Below are 20717 nucleotides of genomic sequence, written 5' to 3'. Positions count from 1 at the left end.
TGAAATGGTATTTCATTATTTTCATTTTTATATTTAGTGTTGCGTTCATTGTTATATGATTATAGAGATTTTCCAAAAGACTGTTTTTAGTACACCAACATTGCCATCCATATAGCAATGCATTGTCGGTCTGTCCGTCCACCACTTTGGTCCAGACTAGAACATCCATAATAGAAACAACTATTGAACATTTTTTACAGATATTTGTGGCCCCCAGAGGATAAAGCCTAGTGACTTTGGTGGTCCCCTGACATTTACTCTAGAACCCAGCAGTTAAAATATGTAAATTAAAAATGTTTTCATTTACATAGTGAAATATCTCAACATTAACTAAATGTATTGGCGCAAATATGTACAGTGACATTCTTGTTCCCAGAGGATGAATCTTAATGAATTTGGTGAATCCCTGACTTTTTTCTATGACCACCATTAAGATGACATTTGAGTGAAATCCAACAACTGTTGGATGAATTGTCATGAAACATTTATCATAGCCTGGGTTACTTAGGTCAACAATCTTGACACAATATCAGTCTTTCCAGTTTATTTTGCTGACATGTACTTTAATTCAAAATGCAGCATCTTCACATAAAAGATTCAATACCAGTGAAGATAAGAACCTGTACAATTTCCTCCTGTACAGAAAGTGAGAAACTCACTTTTAGCTATTACTGGCAGTATGAGGTAAAATAATTAAGACAGCATACAAAAGACAAGTAAACAAATGATAAGCAATAACACAGTTACCATTAAATCAAAGTGGCATTAAAAGAACCTTCCCGTAAGTGTCAGGAGGACAACACTAACAGTTGCATTACATTGCTTTGCTCCATTGTGCTATATAGCTCCCTTGTGAAACATTTAAATCCTATTAAGCTATACATCCATCTTGTTTGTAAATAAACATTAATTAAAAGGAAACACATACAATATTAATTAATTTAAGTTAGCATGTAAGTGAGCAATAAAAAAAAATGTACCATTAAATCCTGAAACACATTTTGTGCAGAGATCATATCTTTTCCATTGAACAGTGACCTTCATATGCCTCCATGCAGCATGCTGGAATGACATTACCACTTTAAGTTTCTTTAACAAGAGTGGTATTCTGAATATTCTTTAAAAGGGTAAATGAAGAACTGCTGGTTTGTAGAAATGCCCTAGCTTTTTTAAAGATAAAAAAGCAATTACCCTTTTACACATGGCTTCAATGTCAGTGCCCAAGTCTGACACATTATATAAAATACAGACACAACTCTATAAGCTGCATACATACCCTCCAAAGTCAATACACAGTAACTTCATATTTTCCTCACAATTGACTTAAGACAGGTGTCTGACTTTTTGACATCATACCTTACCATCAATGTTATTATACTGTAGAACTTTTTTGGGAGGAAAAAAACAGCATGGAAAATTGTCAAGAACTAGTAAACAGAGGTCAAAAACCAAACTGCAGTGACAGCTAGTTAAAGCTAGCTGGGAAAATATCCTTAGCAACACCTAATTTACCCACTTTTTTCTGTTTCCTGGAATTGAAAGATCTATTTTTGTGTTCCCCATCTTGGTCCCTCAACTTTACCTGCACTTGGTCCTTGCGCTTTTCACTGCAGCAACAGATATTTAAAACAGTAACTTAAACACAGCCCCTTTTAGTCTCCTGGATTCACCTCTTTCTACCAAAACAAGACGTTCAAAAAGCCTATACCCTGGTTTAATGAAGAAACATGTGCTCTCCAGCAGGCTGCACGACACTGAGACACAAATTTACGTAAATCCTGGTCTGGGCTTCTAAACCAACCACCTACCTCCTCCACCTTCTACCAGCTAACCTTTTCAAAGACCTCTGGTCATCTCTGCGACCTACAATGCTGAATCACTTACAACTGGCACTGTACCCACTAGCTTTAAGGCTGCTGTGGTTAAACCTCGACTTAAGAAACCATACCTTGATCCAGGGTCTTTTAATAATACTTACCTGTCTCAGACCTTCCATTCTTTTAAAAAGTACTAGAAAGAGTTTCGTCTCAGAACACATCAGTAACTTTTTTGAACCTTTTCGATCTGCTTTTAGTGCCTGCCGCTCCATTGAAACTCCACTTACCAAATTGATGAATGATCTTTACTTATAATGGATTTGGATTTTACCTCAGTGCATCTATTGGATGTCAGTGTGATTTTTGACACCATAGATCACTGTATAGTCCTAGACAGACTGAAAAATCTATTTCAAGGTCTCCGGCCTGGCTCTTACGTGGTTAAAGTTTTACTTATCTGAAAGAACACACTGTTTTTCCTACAATATCACATCAAACATTTCTCATGTGAAATATGGAGTACCACAGGGCTCTGTTCTTGGCCCTCTGCTTTTCTCTTTATATATTACACCTCTTGGCCAAATTATACGCAGTCAAGCAATTAATTTCCAATGCAATGCTGATGATACTCATCTGTATGTGGATGATCATTCCCAAATTATTGTCTGCTTTGAAAAACTGAGTGTCACATAAGTTCTAGCTCCTAAACTCTGATTAAATTGAGATGCTGGCCATTGGCCCTTCTTGACAAAGACACCAGTTTCATTAACAACTGCGTGGTCCCTTAAAGTTTGACAGCCAAGAATCTCTGTGTTAGGGCAGTTGTAATAACCGCAAAATTGAAAGCCAACCGTAAAGGATGGCAAGTGCCGCAAAAAACGCAGTGTTCATATCCACTTCAGTGTGTGTTCAATTAATAAATTAGTGCTTCAAATATTCCACAAGTGTAACGAGCTCTGTAACGGGTCAAGTACGGATCACCATGGGATGTACGTGACCCGACTTAAAACTTGGAAGCTGTAAGTTGCTGTGTTTTGTGTTGTTTTACTGTTTATTTTGTAAGTTAGTAGGTTGGTGTTAGCATATTGAGCGGCTAATGTGATACTGATGGACAGTCAAGAGAAACCGTGAACGGAAAACCTCATTTGAAGCTCACTAAATAACAAACGTAATATGTTGGATACCTGCAGCTGTTTTTAATGTTGTTTTCTGTAGAAATTTAGTTATAACGTTACTACAGCGCAGGTGTTAGCTTTGTTAAAGAATGGAAGCCCATTGTACTCCGCACCGGTGTGTGCTTTGCTGCGGTATGTAAATTAACTAAATCAAAAATGGCAATAATACCACATACATCCTTCATGCCTTGCACCATCATCCGTCCGGTGGGCGGTTCTCAGTTTCACTGAATCTTGGTTAAATTTGGCTAAGAGCCTACAAACTTCAACCCCTTTACAGTTATTGCTCTCTGCTTTTGTAAGGCAGCATAGTCTAGCACAATGTGCAGCTTCTAAAATGTTCTACAATGACACAGCTCTCTTTAAGCATCACTTGACATTGTTTGAATCCTGATTTTCTATCCACTAACCACTTATCCTGTGGAGGGTCGCGGAAGGGCTGGAGCCATTCCCAGCTGACAGGACAGACCCTGGATAGGTCGCCAGTTTATCACATAGAGACAACCAACCATTCACACTCACATCCACACCTAAGGGCAATTTTTGAGTCACCAATTAACCTATTAACCTGCATGTCTTTGGACTGTGGGAGGAAGCCGGAGCACCCGGAGATAACCCACGCAGACACAAGGAGAACTCCACACAGAAAGGCCTGGGATGACCAAGGTTTGCACCCAAGACCTTCTTGCTGTGAGGCGACAGTGCTAACAACACCCTTATTTTCTATAGGAATACTATTTTACATCCTTGAACAGAGCACTTGCAGACAGTAGAAAGGCGCTGTCTCCCATGCAGTCACCTGGGTCTTTACAGCAAAAACAGTTCATACATATTGATGACTTAACTGGTTGGCTGCGGGGCTTGTCCTTTCTCATGCGGTCTTCATCTCCCTCAGGCCAGAAGAGGACATGAACAAAGGGGACGAGGGGTGAACAATGAAAACAGGAGTGGAGGAACAGCGTTGAGGGAAAATGTTGCCGAAGCTAATGCTTACCTGGCTGTCTTTTGTGTCTATTCTACCTCTGCTATTAACATCCAGAGGACATACATCTATTTACATAATCAAGAGGCACAAAAATCCTGTCACCTGGGTAGCCATGTGGACAATAAAATGATAATAAAAACCATGTACATAGTGGATCATTCAAGTGAAAAATTGCAGCCATTTAGCTATTGGACCCTGTGTCCAGTCTACAGCAATGAATATGTTTACTGGCATTATGTGTGTAGTCATCAAAGCCCTATCAAACTGACATTTCAGAAAGAGAAAATAAATTATTCATACAGTACAAAAGCCTAAGCAGGTAATTGGGCTTGTGACTGTGCAGTGCGTTCTACCATTCCAGCACAAATTTAAATGCAAAATTCAAACGGACAACGTGGTCCAAGGTCAGTCTGTTCACTCTCAAGGCATTTATCGTCCCTGCTGGGTATCTGAGAAAAGGAGTGGAAATGCACTCTGCTGTAACTGGAGTGGAAATATAGTGCTTTGAAGAGAAAAAAGAAAGTGCCCTTTCACACACACACACACACACACACGGCTTACTCCCTCTGTGCCGCCGCCTCCCCCTCCTCCTCCTCCTCCTCCTCCTCCTACTCCTCCTCTTCCTCCTCAGTCACAGCAGCAGAGGAAGGAGCATGACGACCCCTCAGGCCCACGGAACTTGCCAGAACTGGGCGTGTCTGTGCACTCTGCAATGAACGTGTGCAGATCGGTGACGCGTACCTGCTCCTGTTTTTGGGCCTGTAGAAGGACAATGTACAACTCAACATTTTATGCAAATTAATTTAACAACTGCTTCACAGACATATTTCTTTATTTGAAAAAAATACATGCTCTCGTAAGGAAATAACAGAAGAAAGAATTTGATGACGAGTGCTATGCTGCCCAAGTCCTTGGCCATTGTGTAGATTTGAATAATCTAAAAAAAAAAATCTTCATGCATCAATAGTCACTTTATCCTGGCACTCATTTTCTAAATCCAATATACTGTAATTGGATTTGAGTTCTTTTGAATCAAATAGTGTTTTGATATTCTAAAAAGGACCTTCCCCTAGTCATTAGTTTTGCAGGTATTTAGTCAAGTACTGGAAAATTGCGAACTAATGATGGCCACTGGCATGGCTAAAAATGCACAGAAATAAGAACACAACTAAATAAAACTATACCATAATGGTGTCGTAGGCTCCGGTGATGAGTGCAATGAAGAGGGACAGCACCATGTAGATGAAGAGGGAGATAAAGGTGTATAGGTAGACCTGGCTGAAGATCCACACCAATGTGCCGCTATGCTCCATCTCAGCGAACGTTACAAACATGTCGTCTCCGTTGATCAGAGAAAACAGGCACTCTGACACTTTGGACAGGGAACGAAACTGTACACATGGGGTAAAGTCGGTGCAAAGGAACAACAACACAACACACATTAGTGCAAATTAAGGCACATTATATTAATGTAGTAGAACACTGAGATGAGAGGCTAAAGCATTTAACATGTCATAGAAATAGTTTGACAATTTGGAAATATGCTTATTTGCATTCTTGCTAAGAGTTAGATAAGAAGATTGATACCACAATATTGTATTCAGTTTAGCAGGTTGGCAGTAGCAGAGGCTTACTCCCCAGTCATTATTATCCTGTTATTATTAAGCTATGCTAATCCACTAGCCAGAGTTGCTATACCATATGAAGCTTCCTAACCTAGCTGGTTAGGTAAGCTTAGCTGAAGACTAGAAATGGGGAAACAGCCTGCCTTTCTCCAAAAATAACTAAATCTGCCTACCAGCACCTCTAAAGCTCACAAATTAACACGCAAGTCTGGCCAAGAAACAATTCGGCACATAACTAGTTTAAAAGGGAATGACAGCTGTATTGGGCCATCTTTGGACAGCCAGGCTAGCTATTTCAAGTCTTTTTGCTAAGTTAAGCTAACCAATAACCCTGATGATGTTGGGCTTGAAACTTGCATTTTTAACATGGAGATTGACCCAGGCACAAATGCTTGGCCTATTTTTTTATTTACTCTCTCGCGAGTCACATGACTTTGCAGATATGCAATAATTGTCAGAGAAGACTTTTTGTAGCAAGGCTTTAACTGCCAGTTTTAGTGTGATTCTTTATGAAATTGAACTTCTACAAATATGTTTGTAGTGATGTCAGCTTAATTTTGCCCTTTTCAATAAAAATATTTTGTCTATTCTATTGCATGTGATGTTTTATTAGTTTCTATATGTAAGGTTGTTTGATTTGTACTAGAACCCAGTGCAATAACATTGCAAGCAAAAACAATATCTCCACATAATGTTGTCATGATTCATATTTAATAAATGCTCATTAATTATACATAGCTACAAAGATGATATGGTGGAGGCTATTTTATGATAATTAGGCTGTTCTGACATGTACTTGTGGTCTGAATGACTCATGCCTGCTCATTTCCGGTTAGAGACACAGCAGAGTGTGAGTTCAGTACCTTGGCATGATACGGCCCCAGCACAATCCATCCACAGAAGCAATATCCCATATAAATGGCAGCTGCACAGCAGCAGAAGCGGATAACATTAGGAAAAGCAGCTCTTAGAGTCACAATCAAGATCTGTGAGATAAGAGAAGAAGAAAGATGATCTTTACTGTGTGTGTGTGTGTGTGTGTGTGTGTGTGTGTGGCTTATACCTACATTGTATTTCTGAAAGAAGCTGAGGTAGCGGATGACTCCCACCCACACCAGCAGAGTGGAGGTTCCCAGCAGGATTCCGCACATGTCATATGATGAAAAGGTCTGCATCGTACCAGTGACACCATTAATTACCAGAAACTGACTGAGACGTGTTTATATTATACTTCAGCTGGAGATGATCGTTTTTCTCTGACAACTATTACCTTAGACTCGATCCCAATTTTGATGAAGCTGCCGATGATGGTGAACATGTCGCTGATGATGAGCAGAATATACCAGCCATTGATGAACTCCATTCTGTCTCCCCAGCTCACACTGCGGCCAAGTTTGTGTTTGAAAAACTGCACGTACTCCTGGTTAGGGACATGGAAGATGATCAATAACACGAGGAGCTGTGTTTTTCAAGGAAAGCACCTTTAATTTCTTTGTATTTTAAATAAACAATATATATTGTGCAAGGGCTGATTTAAAAAAAAGAGAATAGTATGTACAAGATTTCTGTCACCAAGTAAAACAGTATTTTCACAAAATAAATACATTAATGTTTGGTCTGCTGTCTTACATGTTGCAGGAGGATGCCTCTGAGGATGGAGCGCCCACACAGCAGCAGGGACAGCAGACAGACAAACGCCACCACCACGTCCAGGAACTCCCGTGCATAGCTCTCCGCTGAGGAGCCGAATGAGAGCGATCAAAGGCAGTTGAGAAAATGACAGATAAAACAGTAGATATTAAGAGTCAGATGAGTGAATATCTCCACAAATTATGTGACCCCCCCCCTCCAGTTACTCACCGTGTCCAGACACGTTGGGGTCTCTACACTCCTTTATAGAGGCCTGGTTCTGTAGACTGATCTTAACTTTGCCGCTGTGTGCCCTGTTATCCATGACAATCTGATAGCAACAAGAACCAGGGTAAATATACAACCTCAGGGTATGCACATTTTTACACTACTCCATCAGTTTCCATCAACTCTTATCTCAACGTTTTGCTCAACTTAACGCACAACTTGGTCACAGCTGTGATGAAGTGTGGCTGAAACAGACCTCTATCTGCACTCTCCTGTGATGCAGGGTGTTCATTTAAATAGAAACAATACAAGAGATAGCTCACCGTGATAGCAAAGGTGTAGCAGTCGGGGATTTCATTATTTATAATGGTCTGAATGTTGATGGCCTTCAGCTGGAAGTCAATTGTTACATTGATCAGCCTGGAGACAAATACATGTGATGGGAGAGACACAGAGAACGTGAGTGGTGAAGACTGTAAAGAAAAAAAACACTTTTTAAAATTTAATTTAATAAAAAACAAACATGATATCATCTAACATGTCAAACTGGAGAGTTAAATTCTTGTAGTCCCTGTTTCCTGGAGCAGAACTGTAAGTCGGTGGATTCAGTCCAATGCAATCTGGAAAGAAGTCAGAAAATAGTCTTAGAGGAACTAAAGTAATATCACATGGGGAAGTTTTAAAACCATACAAAACTCATCATTTTCCACATCACGTGAAGCACAAACCACACTTATACCCTTCCTCAAAGTATTTTAATGCGGAATCATCCCCTTTGGACCTTAACAACCATTTTTATTTGCCTTACTTTATTTTTATCAAGCATTGCCAAAAGTAATCTCTGCCAATTCAGCAGGTGTATGCAAATAACTTCTTTCCCTAGGCAGAGATGTGCTGCTACTAAAGTAAATGGGGGGGGGGGGCTTTTTTTTCTGTTTTTGGTGATAGGATAGGAACTATTTCAAGCCTTTGAAAGTAGGGCATAGTTGCTGGGCACCTCTTGACATATGTGGAGCCGCAACACAGTGACTCACAGACACAGTCACTGCACAGAAAATACTGACCCTGAACAAATAACAAGGCATGCTAGTTTAAATGTCGAACACCCAGGGACAAATTTAATGAAAACCAAAGAGAAAAGACATGAAAGCTAAAGGTCATCCTACCGGTGACAACATAGGGATCAATGTCAAAGGTGTCGTTGACGGGGTCGATGGTGCCCCTGTAGTACCTCTGGCAGAGGGAAAGCGCACTTCCATTTACACCGACGCCCGACACGTATGCATACCGTCCCAGTGAGATCTCTGACAGAGCCATGTACTGAAGGGGAAAAAAGGAGTACAGAACAGCAACTTATAATGGTGCCCGTCTCAGGTCACATCTTTTTTGCAAGGGGGAAAAAACTTTACGCTCCCATCTTAACCAAGTGCTAGTGTAACTCTTCACAGAGTTCACCCAAATTGCAAAAACATGATTTTTGCCTCCTCATCTCTAGTGAGATCGAGTGCAGCAATGTTTCTTGTCAGGAACAAAGTCACTGTTGCTCTGGGTAATCCACAGAGCTGCTAGCGTGACTGTGGACTCTTGTGATCATACAAGTCTATAAGTCTACTAGAAACCTGGTCTTTTCTTTTTTTGGCAAATTTTAGTAGGTCAAGTTTGCCTTCATAAACTGTTCAGGTATCTCAAAACCTGAGCAAATAAAACCCCAAACGACATGCACGGCTAGATCCGACTAGAGGTAAGAGAGAAAATATGTTTGGAATTTGGGTGAATCCGCCCTTTAAGGCAGTACACTGATATGACTCTGTGTCATCATTAGGCTACCTGCTCTATGGTAAAGTGGATGCGGCTGTATAGTTCCTTCTGCGAGTGGACAGCCTGAGGAGCGTTGTCCTGGTAACCCTTAAGGAAAAGGTGCTTGAATGCAGCCGTGTTTTCCTCTTTAAATGTCACCACCATCTGGTTGCTCAGCCCAAACAGCACCAACTGAGAGGCAGAGGCAGGGACAAAACAAGCATGAGAGTGCAGAACAATGGTTATATCATAACTGGAACAGAATAAAGCAAACAGGCTGTTCTTGGACAGCAGCGTCCATCACATTCTGATATAACCTAAACGGTACTTTACGTAATACAGTGCATGAAGCTGTGTCCACCTGTAGAGTCACAATGATGATTTTGAGCAGCTGCAGGGCCAGTTTGAAAGGCTTGCGGCCCTTGGCGTGATACTTGTCACATGGGCTCATAAAGAAGTACTTTAGCTTCCTCCTTAGGACCTCCTCCTCTTCCTCCTGCTGTTGGCGGGGCTCAGAGCCCACCAGACTAGTGGGACGGGGGCTCCCAGCCCCAAGAAGGTCCCGGGGCCCATAGCTAGCCACAGAGGAGAGGAGCCTGTCCTTTTCTGGGAAATACAGAGAAAGCCATAGTTTTAGACTGGAGATGAGCCTTAAACACGATCAGCAGCAATTAAATGTTGAAGAGGCACTCAAGAGATTTAGAATAGCACTTTCATGAATTGGGAGACTCACTAGAGACAAAATGAGTCAAGCTAAAAGAACAATGGTGCTGCATCTTTCATCCAGAACTGCAACTATTACTAATTAGTTAAACAATCAATTTGTCGGTCGGCAGAAAATGAATCCGCAGCTATTTTGATAATCAAGTAATCCTTTCAGTCAGAGGTTTTCAAAGTGTCCAAGGCTCCAAACTGTTTCAGGGGAGGCTCAGTGAATGGAAGTGAAAAAATATTACATTAGTTATTACATTAGTTATCAAAAGAAGATCACATAGAAAATGTGTGTGATTTGGTTAAAGAGAGAGTTGTGTATATTTGGGGAACCGTTTTTCCCACTTTATCAGAGTCAGAAACTGATAAATCCCATAAATATTAGGCTATCTTGGCTCAATTGTTGACTGTTCATGGGATCAAATAACATAATCATGATCCCATAGGCATCCAGGAATTGAGCAAAACAAAGCAAGTAAATAAATAGGGAGTTTAGGGGGTGCTTTTTTGAGGCCTACAGTCTCAGACTTTGGAATCCCCTGGTTTAAGTCATTTGTCAAAGATGCTAAACATTTGCTGGTTCCAACATCTAAAATGTGAGAATTTGCAGCTTCTTAACCCTGATGACATCATCAGGGTTGTTTTTTTCCCCCAAGTGTCCTCCCTCCAGAGCCTCAGAGGACATTTTGCAAATGCTTTCACAGGCTGAGAATCATTCCTCATGACCAACTAAAGGTCAAATCAGCGAAGTGCCCCTTTAAGCATTGATTCACCTGTGTATGCAAATCAGTCACAGTATAAATGGAATGCGCCTCAGGATACTGCTTGAACTGGGACGTGCTTTGTAATTAAAATGGGACGCAGCAGGCGAAACTATTTAAGGTTAAGCATTTCCTTGTTGAGACTCGATATACATAAAATCACGTCTTGGCGTAATCGAAGCCAGCACACAGATACGAACAGACACGACATGAGCACGTGAAAACATCACTTATAAATGGATTTGGTGACAGACACACATTCACAGAGAGCCAAACATGGATGGTGGGTTGACAGACCTGTGGCGTTGTCTTGGAGGCAAGTGTAACCTGAAGATGCCATGCTGACACTCAGACGGTCACGGGGGGGATGATGGAGACGGACATCGTCGGCACAAACATGGAGTCGCGAGGGAATTCACATTATCAAAGCGGGTCGGATTTCATCATACACATAAAGGATGCTCGGTGTCGCAGTGTACGGATGACAGGTAAACAGACCGCGGCTTCCTGGTAGCCACGTGACCGTACCACGTGACTGATGCCATCCCCCGTGAAGCGCTCATCAGTCATCCTGTCGAAGTCTGGGGCCGATAAGAGATCCTTCAGGCAGATAGCACGCCACCATGAGTTTCATGTTCGGTATGGCGATGACACAGACTCACATGGCATTTCGCATTGTTATATTTTTATTAACTGTTTACTTCAATAATAACAGACACAATAAACAATGCCATCAATAATAACAAGCACAACAAACACGGTATGAGCAGGGCAGTGGCCAGGACTGCGGCTAATCTGAGGTCGTGAGTCCAGAAACCAAAAACATATACAACAACAAACAATGCTTTTCATTCATCATTTGAATATTTCATTTTATTTATTGTGCAGACTATGTATTATATAAACTTTCAACCTGATGGTCTAAATTGTATTTCAATGCCTTCTTTTTGCTGCCAGGAATACAATTCTGCTGGAGAAATGCTGAAGCCTTTATTTAATATTTCGTTGTCTTCAAAGTAAATCTAACAATATTGGAGTCTTGTAAAACACCATGTGTACGTTTTGTTTTTAATTATAGAATGTTAACTCCCCTGTGTTACTAATACCCATAAAGTGTCTCTCTCACACACAAAATAAAATAATAAAAATAACACACAATATAACACAAAAACAATAGTGAGGATATATCCTCAGTGGTAGCTGCAGCCCTGATCATAAATCTAGTTTACAGAGATGAAACATGCGCCTGGAGTTGAAATGTTTAAGGAGGGAAAACAAAAACTCTGGCCCGCCGCCTGTAAAAGAATATTTTGTTGCATTAAAAGAGTTTTTGTGACAACTTTTTACAGTATAGAAACCTGGGATGCTCCAATTAGTTGTCCACCACTTAACTTAGTGAGTTGTCTTTGTTCACATTCACCCTATGAGGCGACGCCCGCACCACACAATTACTTTCATTGTCAAATAATTTGTTGATTTTTTTATGATCAACTGATTTGTTGTTTAGTCTACAAAAAGGTCTAATAATAATAGTGTGAAAAGGCCATCACAATTTCCCAGATCCCAGTGTGACATATTTTAACTGAAGTTATTTCATTAAACTATTTTGACCTGTTATACTTTCACCAAATACTGTGGTGAAAGTATTATCCAATAAAGGTAATCTTTTATAAATCATCTGTGACGTAAAAATGTGACGTGAAACTACAAATGAAGTGATCTTCAGTAAACAAGTGTGTCCCTTCATGAAGGTACAACTAGCTGAATTTTTTCTCTGCTTTAGGTGTGGCTCAGTGTGGTGCAGTCATCCATCCATAAAGTCACCCCGTCTCATCAGTTACCACAAGGAAATTCATTCAGGAACAAACACTAGCCTGGATGTGGATGATTTATCTTCAACCTGTTTTGATTACCATAACCACCCGCTCTCTCCGGTCCTCCTTATCTGCCGTCCAAAGCCTTGTCCCTGGCTATGACGGACTCGTTAAACTTTATCATCAACGTGGTGCCTTTGTGCCAGTGTGCAGTGACCTTGGCAGGGAAGCCGCTGTGTGTGAGGATGGCCTCCACGATGCCCGCGGTGAAGGCAGCGCAGTTCAAGCTGCTGTTCTCCTTGGGCACAGAGATGTACGCATTGATAAGCGGCTCCTTTTCTATGATGTAATAAGTCTTGTCGTCATCGTTGGCCTGCTCCAGCTTGTCAGCCTCCTTCCCGAACAAAGACTTCCAGACATTAACCTAAAAAGAAAGCAAAGTGTTAGCATTAAAAAGGAAAACTTTACTGTTGCTACTAAATCGACAGTGTTAAGAATTAAAAAGGAAAATGTTACTTTACATCTGGCTTACCTTGATGAAGAGCAGCATATTCAGCACTTTGGTCTCCCTCTTCCCGTTCTTCTCTCTCAGCACCAGCACGTCCAGCATGCTCGCTCCCACGCTCTGGCCCATGTCTGACAGGCGTGTCTGCAGCTCAGACACAGAGTACACGCGGCTCTGACAGTACTGGACCATCTCTGAGAACAGGAGGGCAAAAGTGCTCACACTGACTTCAGTCTTGGGTCGGGTGAGGGGCCTCTCCAAGATGTTGGATTTCCCCCGCGTGAACCGCGTGTCCATTTTCTGTAGGAGAGTGATGATAGTCCACGGCAGAGGTTAGTATCTACTGACACACACATGCAGATCGATGAGAACTAATTGGTGTTACTGGCTAGCAGGAGAGAAATGGATGTGCACTTCAATCAAGTGACTTGATCTATTTTTGGGCATTTCTGATGGAAATCAAAATATGATCTCTTGCACATATTTCTGTACGTATACGTGTATTGGCACAAATATTTGCACAATTCATGTACACAGAATATGGCAGTGATTCCCAAACAGAGGTCCTGGTGCAACTTTTGCAGTTGTCAGGTACAAAAGATTGTAGAGTGATGATATGATATGACTGAACAACTATCCTATAGCTACACATGGGGAGATAATGATGCCAAAAGCTGTAAGTTACCCATTTGGACATGAGGATCTATACTGTACAATGTTAGAAAATACTATTTAAACACGTGGGTTTAACTAACACACATAGCAGAAGCTCACATTTGAGCCCACATCCTTTATGTTGCTGCTTCATACACAAATCAGGCCTGACGTTTTTTACAAGCTACCAAAACTAACATAGCACTGCAACCAGACTGTATAAAAAAAAGGTGCAAACTGTATAAAAAAAAGGTGCAATATTCCACTATTCATTTATTAATTTAATGTTTTTTTCACATTAATGTTTAGGTCTGGAAAATGTGGCATCATCATAGTGTACAGTCCAAAAATATGTCAATATAGAATAAGATAAAACAAAGAAAATCAGAAAATATTCACATTAGAGGAGCTGAATATACAGATTGGTTTGCATTTTGCTGGTGATTCCTTTCATTGGCTTCTCTCTTTTCAGAGGTTCACTGGCTAATATTTTCAGCACTATTTTTCACAACTGGTATGAAATGACAACACAACAATCCCTCTTTCAAATTCTCCATGGAGACCCTTCATCCTTTAGATTGGGGTACACTGTGCGGCCACTTCTCCAGTCCCTACATCAGATTCACGGGATGTTTCGCCTAATAAATACAAACGACGCATTTTCTAAGCTTTCGCCAGTCTGCTGAATAACACACTGTTCCTCCACTAACACTCAGTTTGAGCCTTTCAAGCCCAACAAACAGCTGATCGTCACTAGCTGTTAGCTACGTTGCCACAAATGCTAGCTGCTACTTCCTGTTACAATAACTGCATGCGAGCCCTTCAAGGACAGGAAACACGTACGTTTTAAAAACAGTGTAGACAACATTTGATCTGTTATTGTGATTTCCATTAGCGAGGTCTTTGACGATAAACAAACCTTATTTATTGTTAAATCAGCAACTGTCCAGTGTTTCTTCTTCTTCTTCTTCTTCTTCTTCTTCTTCTTCCTCCTTTAGGTTTTAATTATTCGCGTGATCAACATTCAAGTTTCACAGCGCCACCTACTGTCCCGGAGCTTGCAGCGTCAGGGTATGAAGATCCATCCATCGTCAACAGCTTATCCTGCGTACAGGGTCGCGGGGACGTATGAAGATAATACACATACGCATATTTTTTGAAACAAGATTTTTTTGAATGTTCTACATCAGATTTTGAAGTTTGGCATCAAGTGTTTGTTCAGACCATAAAGATTATTATTTAACCACACAATTCACACTTCAACTTTCACTCAGGGGCAAAAATCAGCCTTTAAACTTGAAAGAAATAATGATTTGACATTTAGCGTGATAATTATCGATATCGACAGATATGAAATTCTTTATCTTGAAAACATTTTTGAGCCCAGCCCTATTGCTATTAATTATTTACAAACCCACTTACCTACAGTAGTTTCCTGCTCATTATTTATCTAACCATTCACCAACATTTTATTGCTTTTCTTTATTTAGTTAGCCATTGATCAGCATCATTTTTATCTCTTGTCCCTGTCAAAAAGGTCAAAAAGTCACCCTAACATAGAATAAACCAATATGTCTTACAGATACTGTTCATGTATAAAACACAAAAATATGCAGCACACATTCACCAGTAAATGATGCCAAGGTATAACAAAGCAGTTCCCCAAAACTTCTCCTCAGTACGTCAACTGATTGCATATGCAATGTTGGGGAAACTAGTAAAAGGAGACGAGTTAAATTTAACTGAAAGAATATCAACAGCATGTGACACGGGGCTCCCATGAGTTACATGGGATACATACAAAACCAAGTATACACACATAGTACAAGTATTTTCTATATTAGCAGTAAACATAAGCACAAAACAGGCTTCATCATATTCTGGATTTGACTGTGTGCTTGATGAGCATCACTTCTCTAAAATCTGTCCAAATTGTACTTAATGTGCTGTTTTTATTTTTGAATACATCTAGCTGACCAGGATCACAGCACCCTTGTTTCTATGTTTTTGTCCCAAATGACTCAGACTTACAGGCCATTTTCATAGCAGACATTGTGGCTATGGCATATAATATCAACAATGGCTCAGTTCCAGCAATCAGTGCTATGCAGCAATTAATAATGTCTGCTCAACTTTAGTTTCACTCGACATTTTTCTCCCTATAGTCATGTGCGCCCCACCCTCAAGAACTGTATATGTTATCATTTTAGTCTGGTTAACTCTCCCTCCCTCTAAAGGTCGTTATTATCACAGATTACAGTAATTACAGATTTATATCTTTGACCTTCTGCAATGTATTTTCCAGTTCAGCCATAGACTGCATCCACTTCCTGTTCTTGTCCTCATATGACTGCTGTGAACACTGGCCTGTAACTTTTGGCCCTGAACAGTGTGTCCATTTCTTCAGAGTTGCATTTCCGACATGTTCCGTCTGCACACATAAACCAGACATATCATCAATAATGAATAAATCAGTGTGTCACGGCCACACAGCCCACATGTGATTCGTGGTTCTGGGACTTCCTCAGTTTTGCAGCCATGGCTTTCTGAACATTAACGAGAACATGCTTGTTGCCTCAGCGAGGACTGCCAGTGATTTGTACAGTAGTGAAGAGTTCGCTGCTGGCTGGATTTTATTTCCAGGAGGTTTGTTTCACAAGCAGCAGCCATATTAACGACACAAACGAGATGACGGAGATGTTATTTTTATTTTTTTTTACAGAACTTGAGAATTTCCCGAAAATGTCCAGCTCTGTCACATCGGCAGTGTGTGGCAGACCTTGAGCGGTCAGGACAAGCGACTCTACACCATACACATTACAGGTGTCAGTTTCCCACATTGCCTAGGCGGCCACACCAACAGACTGAACTCAGGCGTATCTACATTATGTCTACAAATGTTACATAACCACCCACTTGCTCTGCAAGCAAACTTCTATAAATGAGAGGGAGGCAACAAGATAACAGACATTTGAAGCTGGGAGCTGAAGGTGTTCACGGCTCAGGATGGATAAAGGCTGCTGGAGACAGACCCTGGTCCTTGTGGTGGTCTTGGTCAGCACGTATGCAGAAGGTAATGACATTGGTTTATGTTTTCACCTGTTTTTTGAGCTGCATTGTGCGTAATGGCAAGTATAATCATCATTCAAACAAATGATCCGATGAGATTCTTTATAATTTCACTCTTTTGGCAATTTGTATTCTGTTGAGTGTGAGCAAGAGCCACGTATTTACTTTTTGTCTATTCATGAGCTCGTACATTATCTGCAGCTGAAACGTCAGCCTGTGTGCATCTAATCATTCATCTTATCAGCAGAGTTGCGGCACAGAAATCTGGGCCCCGTACATCTGCAGCCTCTGTGGGCCCCGTCATCCATTATCACGCCTGTACAAATACTCAAATTAAAAGGATAAATAGTGCATATGTAGAGATTTAAGGAAGTCTGCACAATCTGAAACATCAGCATATTTCAGCCCTCTATGTTCAACGTATCGTAATTACAGGGTGAAGCTTCAGTATAATAGAACTTTTTTTTTTTCTTCTCTCTGCGGCTGTTTCTGAAGCTAATTGCTGCTTTGTTCATCAGCAAGGTAACTATTATCACATAAGCTAACAAGCCACATTACGTGCCACTATTGAACAATTCTGAAACGCTGCTTGCAATTTGAAATCACTCTCCTTTCTTAAGCCCACAGTAATGGACTTTTTAAGGGCCCTCTACATGTTGGGGCCCTGGGTATCTAGTTCCACTGTTCCCCAGGTGACAACAGTGTGTGTGTGTGTGTGTGTGTGTGTGTGTGTGTGTGTGTGTGTTCAGTGATACAGACTGAGTTTAAGGGTGAGGTTGTGTATGGTTCAGATGTGTTTTCATCTGAATGACAGACATGAATGTGTTTTCTTTTCTCGTCTCCAGCTTCCTGGCACATGGATGACTTCATCACGGCGGTGAGGCAGGTGGAAGATGCGGACCCTGGGTCACAGCCAGTAGCTGTGTTAAGGAGGCTGCGCCGGGCAGCCGGCCTTAACGATCCATTCATTCAGCACTTTCTTGGTAATGCTGACTCTGGTGGTCCTGAGGTGGACGCTAGCCTCTCAGTTTACATTAGCAAGGCTGTGCATCACAGGGTGACAGAAGACGCTAAAGAGGAAGGCGTGGTCCTGACCTCTGATGGCACTACTGTTGCCCTGATGCCGCTCCTCCTGGGCATCGAAGCTGGTTTCCTCTCCAAGGCTGCGGGGCGTGTTCGTGGCCTGTACCAGCTCACTCTGGCCAAAGACATGGACCTTTCAGACAGGCACAGCTCTCCTCTGACCCAGTTTGTGGGACCTGATGGCTGCTGGGACAGTGTAACCTCTCCTAAAGTCTTCACCCTCTTGGACAGCCCCTCTGTGCTCACTACTGCTCAGATCAACGGAGGCATGGACGGCGCGGTTCTAGGGATGGAGGTTTCAGACAAATCCAGACGTCCTCTCAGGCTCAGCAGTCTGCTGACAGACTATTACTGCCACCAGCTGGGGAGCGAAGGACTGGACGCCGCCCCGCGCCTTATCAGCCGGGGTCGCAGGGAGAACTTCAGAATGCTGGTCACCCCTCCTGTGCTGGTCAGACAGGTGGTGAAATCAGTGGAGCTGCAGCGGAGACTGAAGGGGCGCTCAAAGATGGAGGTGAAGGAGAAAAAGCAGCTGACGGCTGTGGTGAAAGAGGGAATGAAAGAGTTTGTCCATAAGTACACGGGTGAGCATGAGATCAAACTGCAAAAGAAGTGAAAGAGTTCCAAAAACAATAGTTTGGACCATTCATTACAAATAAGAACAGAAAAGCCTGATTATTATCCCTTTACTTAATGCCATTTACACACACTAACCTGCACTGTGCATTCATTATTCACCTGTTTTAGATTGCCCGCCCATCATACCTCGCTGTATGTGGGGTGCAGAGCCGTACAGAGGAACCCCCACCAACCTCTCTCTTCCTCTCTCCTTCATGTACATCCACCACACTCACACACCGGGCCTGCCCTGTCTGACCTTCGAGCAGTGCTCTGCAGACATGCGCTCCATGCAGCGCTTCCACCAGGTGGACAGAGGCTGGGATGACATAGGCTATAGGTATAAGCAGTCAGGCTGTTTTAAGGCTCTTGCACATGTCCAAAATACAACGTGAAATGTTGCACCCAACTTACAATGTCTGTGCTCCCAAAGCTTCGTCGCAGGCTCTGACGGGTACCTCTACGAGGGCCGAGGCTGGCACTGGCAAGGAGCCCACACCCTCGGACACAACTCCATAGGCTATGGCGTTTCCTTCATCGGAAACTACGTCAACAGTCTGCCCTCCCAGCATTCCATGGGGCTGGTGAGAGATCAGCTGGCAGCCTGCGCTGTCGGTGGTGGGCGGCTAGTAGCCAACTTCACCCTACAGGGGCACAGACAGGTGGTGAACACGTCCTGTCCCGGAGATGCTCTCTATAATGAGATCAAAGGCTGGGAACACTTTGGGGTATGTACACAAGAGACAAGAATACAACTTGTGTAGCCTGCTCCAATTTGCCCTGATTGTCTGGGCATAACAGGAAAAGTAGATTAAAAGCACACTGTCAGGGATGCAAGACTCTGCGGCCTTTAGTCATTAGGGTGTGGCATCTCTCATTATGTCTTTTAATCCTCCTTTTTGGACATGTTAGCGCAGTCAGGGCATGTCTCAGGATTGCAAGAGTTTAAGTACAGCTAAGTTCAAGTCTGTGTAAAATCAACGAGTTTAATGGGAAATAAATATTTAGAAGCAAGTATTTCCATTTCAAAAGGTTTACTAAGAAAAACTCAAATGTTAGAGGTTTATAAAATTCATCATCTAGACTCCTCAGACTGATTAACTCTATCTATTATTATACTACTACTGCTATTATATTATTTTAACTTCTATTAACCATAGCAACAATGACTTTTCATTACTATATTCACATAATTATAGTATCACCCTTTAGTAAAGAATTTTATTTTACATTCATTATAGTATTAGATTATAAAACAACATTTATCTTCAAATTACTTTTGTAATCTTGGCTCTTGCAGTGTATTTTGGTCTACAGTTCTCCTATTGCAGATGGATAGTAACTGAGCACATTTACTTAAGTACTGCAGTTAAATATAATCTTGAGTGAGTACTTCTATGAGTACTGAGTAGTTTCTATGTTAGCCTGCTTTATACTTCTACTCCACTATAATTTAGAGGGAAATATTGTACTTTGTAATTATACAAAAAGCAGTATCTATGTGGGGCCCCTTGTCATGTTTCAGATGTTAGCAGTTCCACCAGAGGGACATTTCCCCTCCAAACCTCTGACATGGTTTTATTTAACAACATATTTGAGGCTCATTTTCCAGTACTGCGCAAAAAAGCAAAAGATTAGCGAAAAGTCCTAAAACTAATGAAACATTGTGTATCAGAACTTGTATTTTCTTCCTTCCAACACCAATAATGGTATCAGATTTATCTTGCAATCCTTTGGAGGGGCCCGACCTCTAGGTTGGGAACCACTGGATTTAACTATCTACAGTAACTGTATATAAAGTAATTACAACTACAGTAGCTCCACCTTGACCAGCTACAACATCATGCTGCTTACACATTGATCAGTATTAACAATCTCATAGTATATAATAATATTTGTCACAGGTGCCATTTTACTGCAGAATGAGTACTTTAAGTATATTTTGCTGATAATACTGCACTGTACTTGTTTTTTAGTAGGATTTTTATTGTTGGATTTTTACTTGTATTTACTTACAGAAATGACCTGCATACTGAATACTGCATAACTGTTTTACTGTTTCTTTCCTTTTAGGAGGTCAAAAAAGGAAAATAATATGCTTGACAAGAGGAAGACCCTACTAAATAAACCCAAACTTAACACAATACATATTTGTCTTATTCTTATGTTCTCACTATGGCTGTTCTCTTTTGAACACTATGACCTGTGTTGCACTGGCGACCTGTCCAGGGTGTACCCCGCCTTGC

General features: G+C 41.4%; 3 protein-coding genes across 4 annotated transcripts; 1 reads left to right on the top strand and 2 right to left on the bottom strand.

The window, feature by feature from the left end:
- Window positions 1-529: 529 nt before the first annotated feature.
- LOC119883157 (mucolipin-1-like) lies at window positions 530-11351 on the bottom strand. 2 transcript variants are annotated; one of them, XM_038693713.1, is made up of 13 exons: window positions 11026-11351; window positions 9618-9862; window positions 9287-9448; window positions 8626-8779; window positions 7998-8079; window positions 7783-7879; window positions 7463-7562; window positions 7232-7338; window positions 6873-7022; window positions 6670-6771; window positions 6466-6588; window positions 5162-5368; window positions 530-4736 (listed from the first exon to the last, which is right to left on the bottom strand). In XM_038693713.1, exons 1-13 carry the CDS (start codon window positions 11066-11068, stop codon window positions 4605-4607), a joined length of 1704 nt encoding a protein of 567 aa, XP_038549641.1. In that variant the 5' UTR covers window positions 11069-11351; the 3' UTR covers window positions 530-4604. The 2 variants fall into 2 exon arrangements, with proteins under 2 accessions (XP_038549641.1, XP_038549633.1); XM_038693705.1 differs by having other exon boundaries at window positions 6466-6771.
- A 45-nt stretch (window positions 11352-11396) lies between these two features.
- trappc5 (trafficking protein particle complex 5) lies at window positions 11397-14699 on the bottom strand. The gene is made up of 3 exons (XM_038693726.1): window positions 14621-14699; window positions 13075-13347; window positions 11397-12966 (listed from the first exon to the last, which is right to left on the bottom strand). Exons 2-3 carry the CDS (start codon window positions 13342-13344, stop codon window positions 12670-12672), a joined length of 567 nt encoding a protein of 188 aa, XP_038549654.1. The 5' UTR covers window positions 13345-13347; window positions 14621-14699; the 3' UTR covers window positions 11397-12669.
- Window positions 14700-16630: 1931 nt separating this feature from the next.
- On the top strand, window positions 16631-20617 carry pglyrp6 (peptidoglycan recognition protein 6). The gene is made up of 5 exons (XM_038693693.1): window positions 16631-16774; window positions 17616-18437; window positions 18601-18811; window positions 18905-19199; window positions 20545-20617. The coding sequence occupies exons 1-5, from the start codon at window positions 16708-16710 to the stop codon at window positions 20563-20565; spliced, it is 1416 nt and encodes a 471-aa protein (XP_038549621.1). The 5' UTR covers window positions 16631-16707; the 3' UTR covers window positions 20566-20617.
- The last annotated feature ends 100 nt before the right edge of the window (window positions 20618-20717 follow it).

The sequence above is a fragment of the Micropterus salmoides genome, unplaced genomic scaffold, assembly GCF_014851395.1.
Source record: "Micropterus salmoides isolate LMB-PRFRI ecotype aquatic unplaced genomic scaffold, ASM1485139v1 Ms_hic_scaffold_10, whole genome shotgun sequence".
NCBI classification, from domain to species: domain Eukaryota; kingdom Metazoa; phylum Chordata; class Actinopteri; order Centrarchiformes; family Centrarchidae; genus Micropterus; species Micropterus salmoides.
The sequence above is the reverse complement of the archived record's forward strand: the minus strand, read 5'-3'. Positions and strand labels throughout refer to the sequence as shown.

What these genes read in the sequence shown, in the direction of transcription:
- pglyrp6 (XM_038693693.1), top strand. Translation starts at nt 16,708, where the DNA reads ATGGATAAAGGCTGCTGGAGACAGACCCTGGTCCTTGTGGTGGTCTTG. An exon ending in TGGGATGACATAGGCTATAG is followed by an intron (nt 18,812 to 18,904) that starts GTATAAGCAGTC and finishes GTGCTCCCAAAG; the next exon opens with CTTCGTCGCAGGCTCTGACG. An exon ending in AAGGCTGGGAACACTTTGGG is followed by an intron (nt 19,200 to 20,544) that starts GTATGTACACAA and finishes CTTTCCTTTTAG; the next exon opens with GAGGTCAAAAAAGGAAAATA.
- LOC119883157 (XM_038693705.1), bottom strand. Translation starts at nt 11,068, where the DNA reads ATGGCATCTTCAGGTTACACTTGCCTCCAAGACAACGCCACAG. An exon ending in TGATCCCTATGTTGTCACCG is followed by an intron (nt 8,080 to 8,625) that starts GTAGGATGACCT and finishes ACTTCTTTCCAG; the next exon opens with ATTGCATTGGACTGAATCCA. An exon ending in TGGGGCCGTATCATGCCAAG is followed by an intron (nt 5,369 to 6,465) that starts GTACTGAACTCA and finishes CCATGTGTACAG; the next exon opens with TTTCGTTCCCTGTCCAAAGT.
- trappc5 (XM_038693726.1), bottom strand. Translation starts at nt 13,344, where the DNA reads ATGGACACGCGGTTCACGCGGGGGAAATCCAACATCTTGGAGAGGCCC. An exon ending in ATATGCTGCTCTTCATCAAG is followed by an intron (nt 12,967 to 13,074) that starts GTAAGCCAGATG and finishes CTTTCTTTTTAG; the next exon opens with GTTAATGTCTGGAAGTCTTT.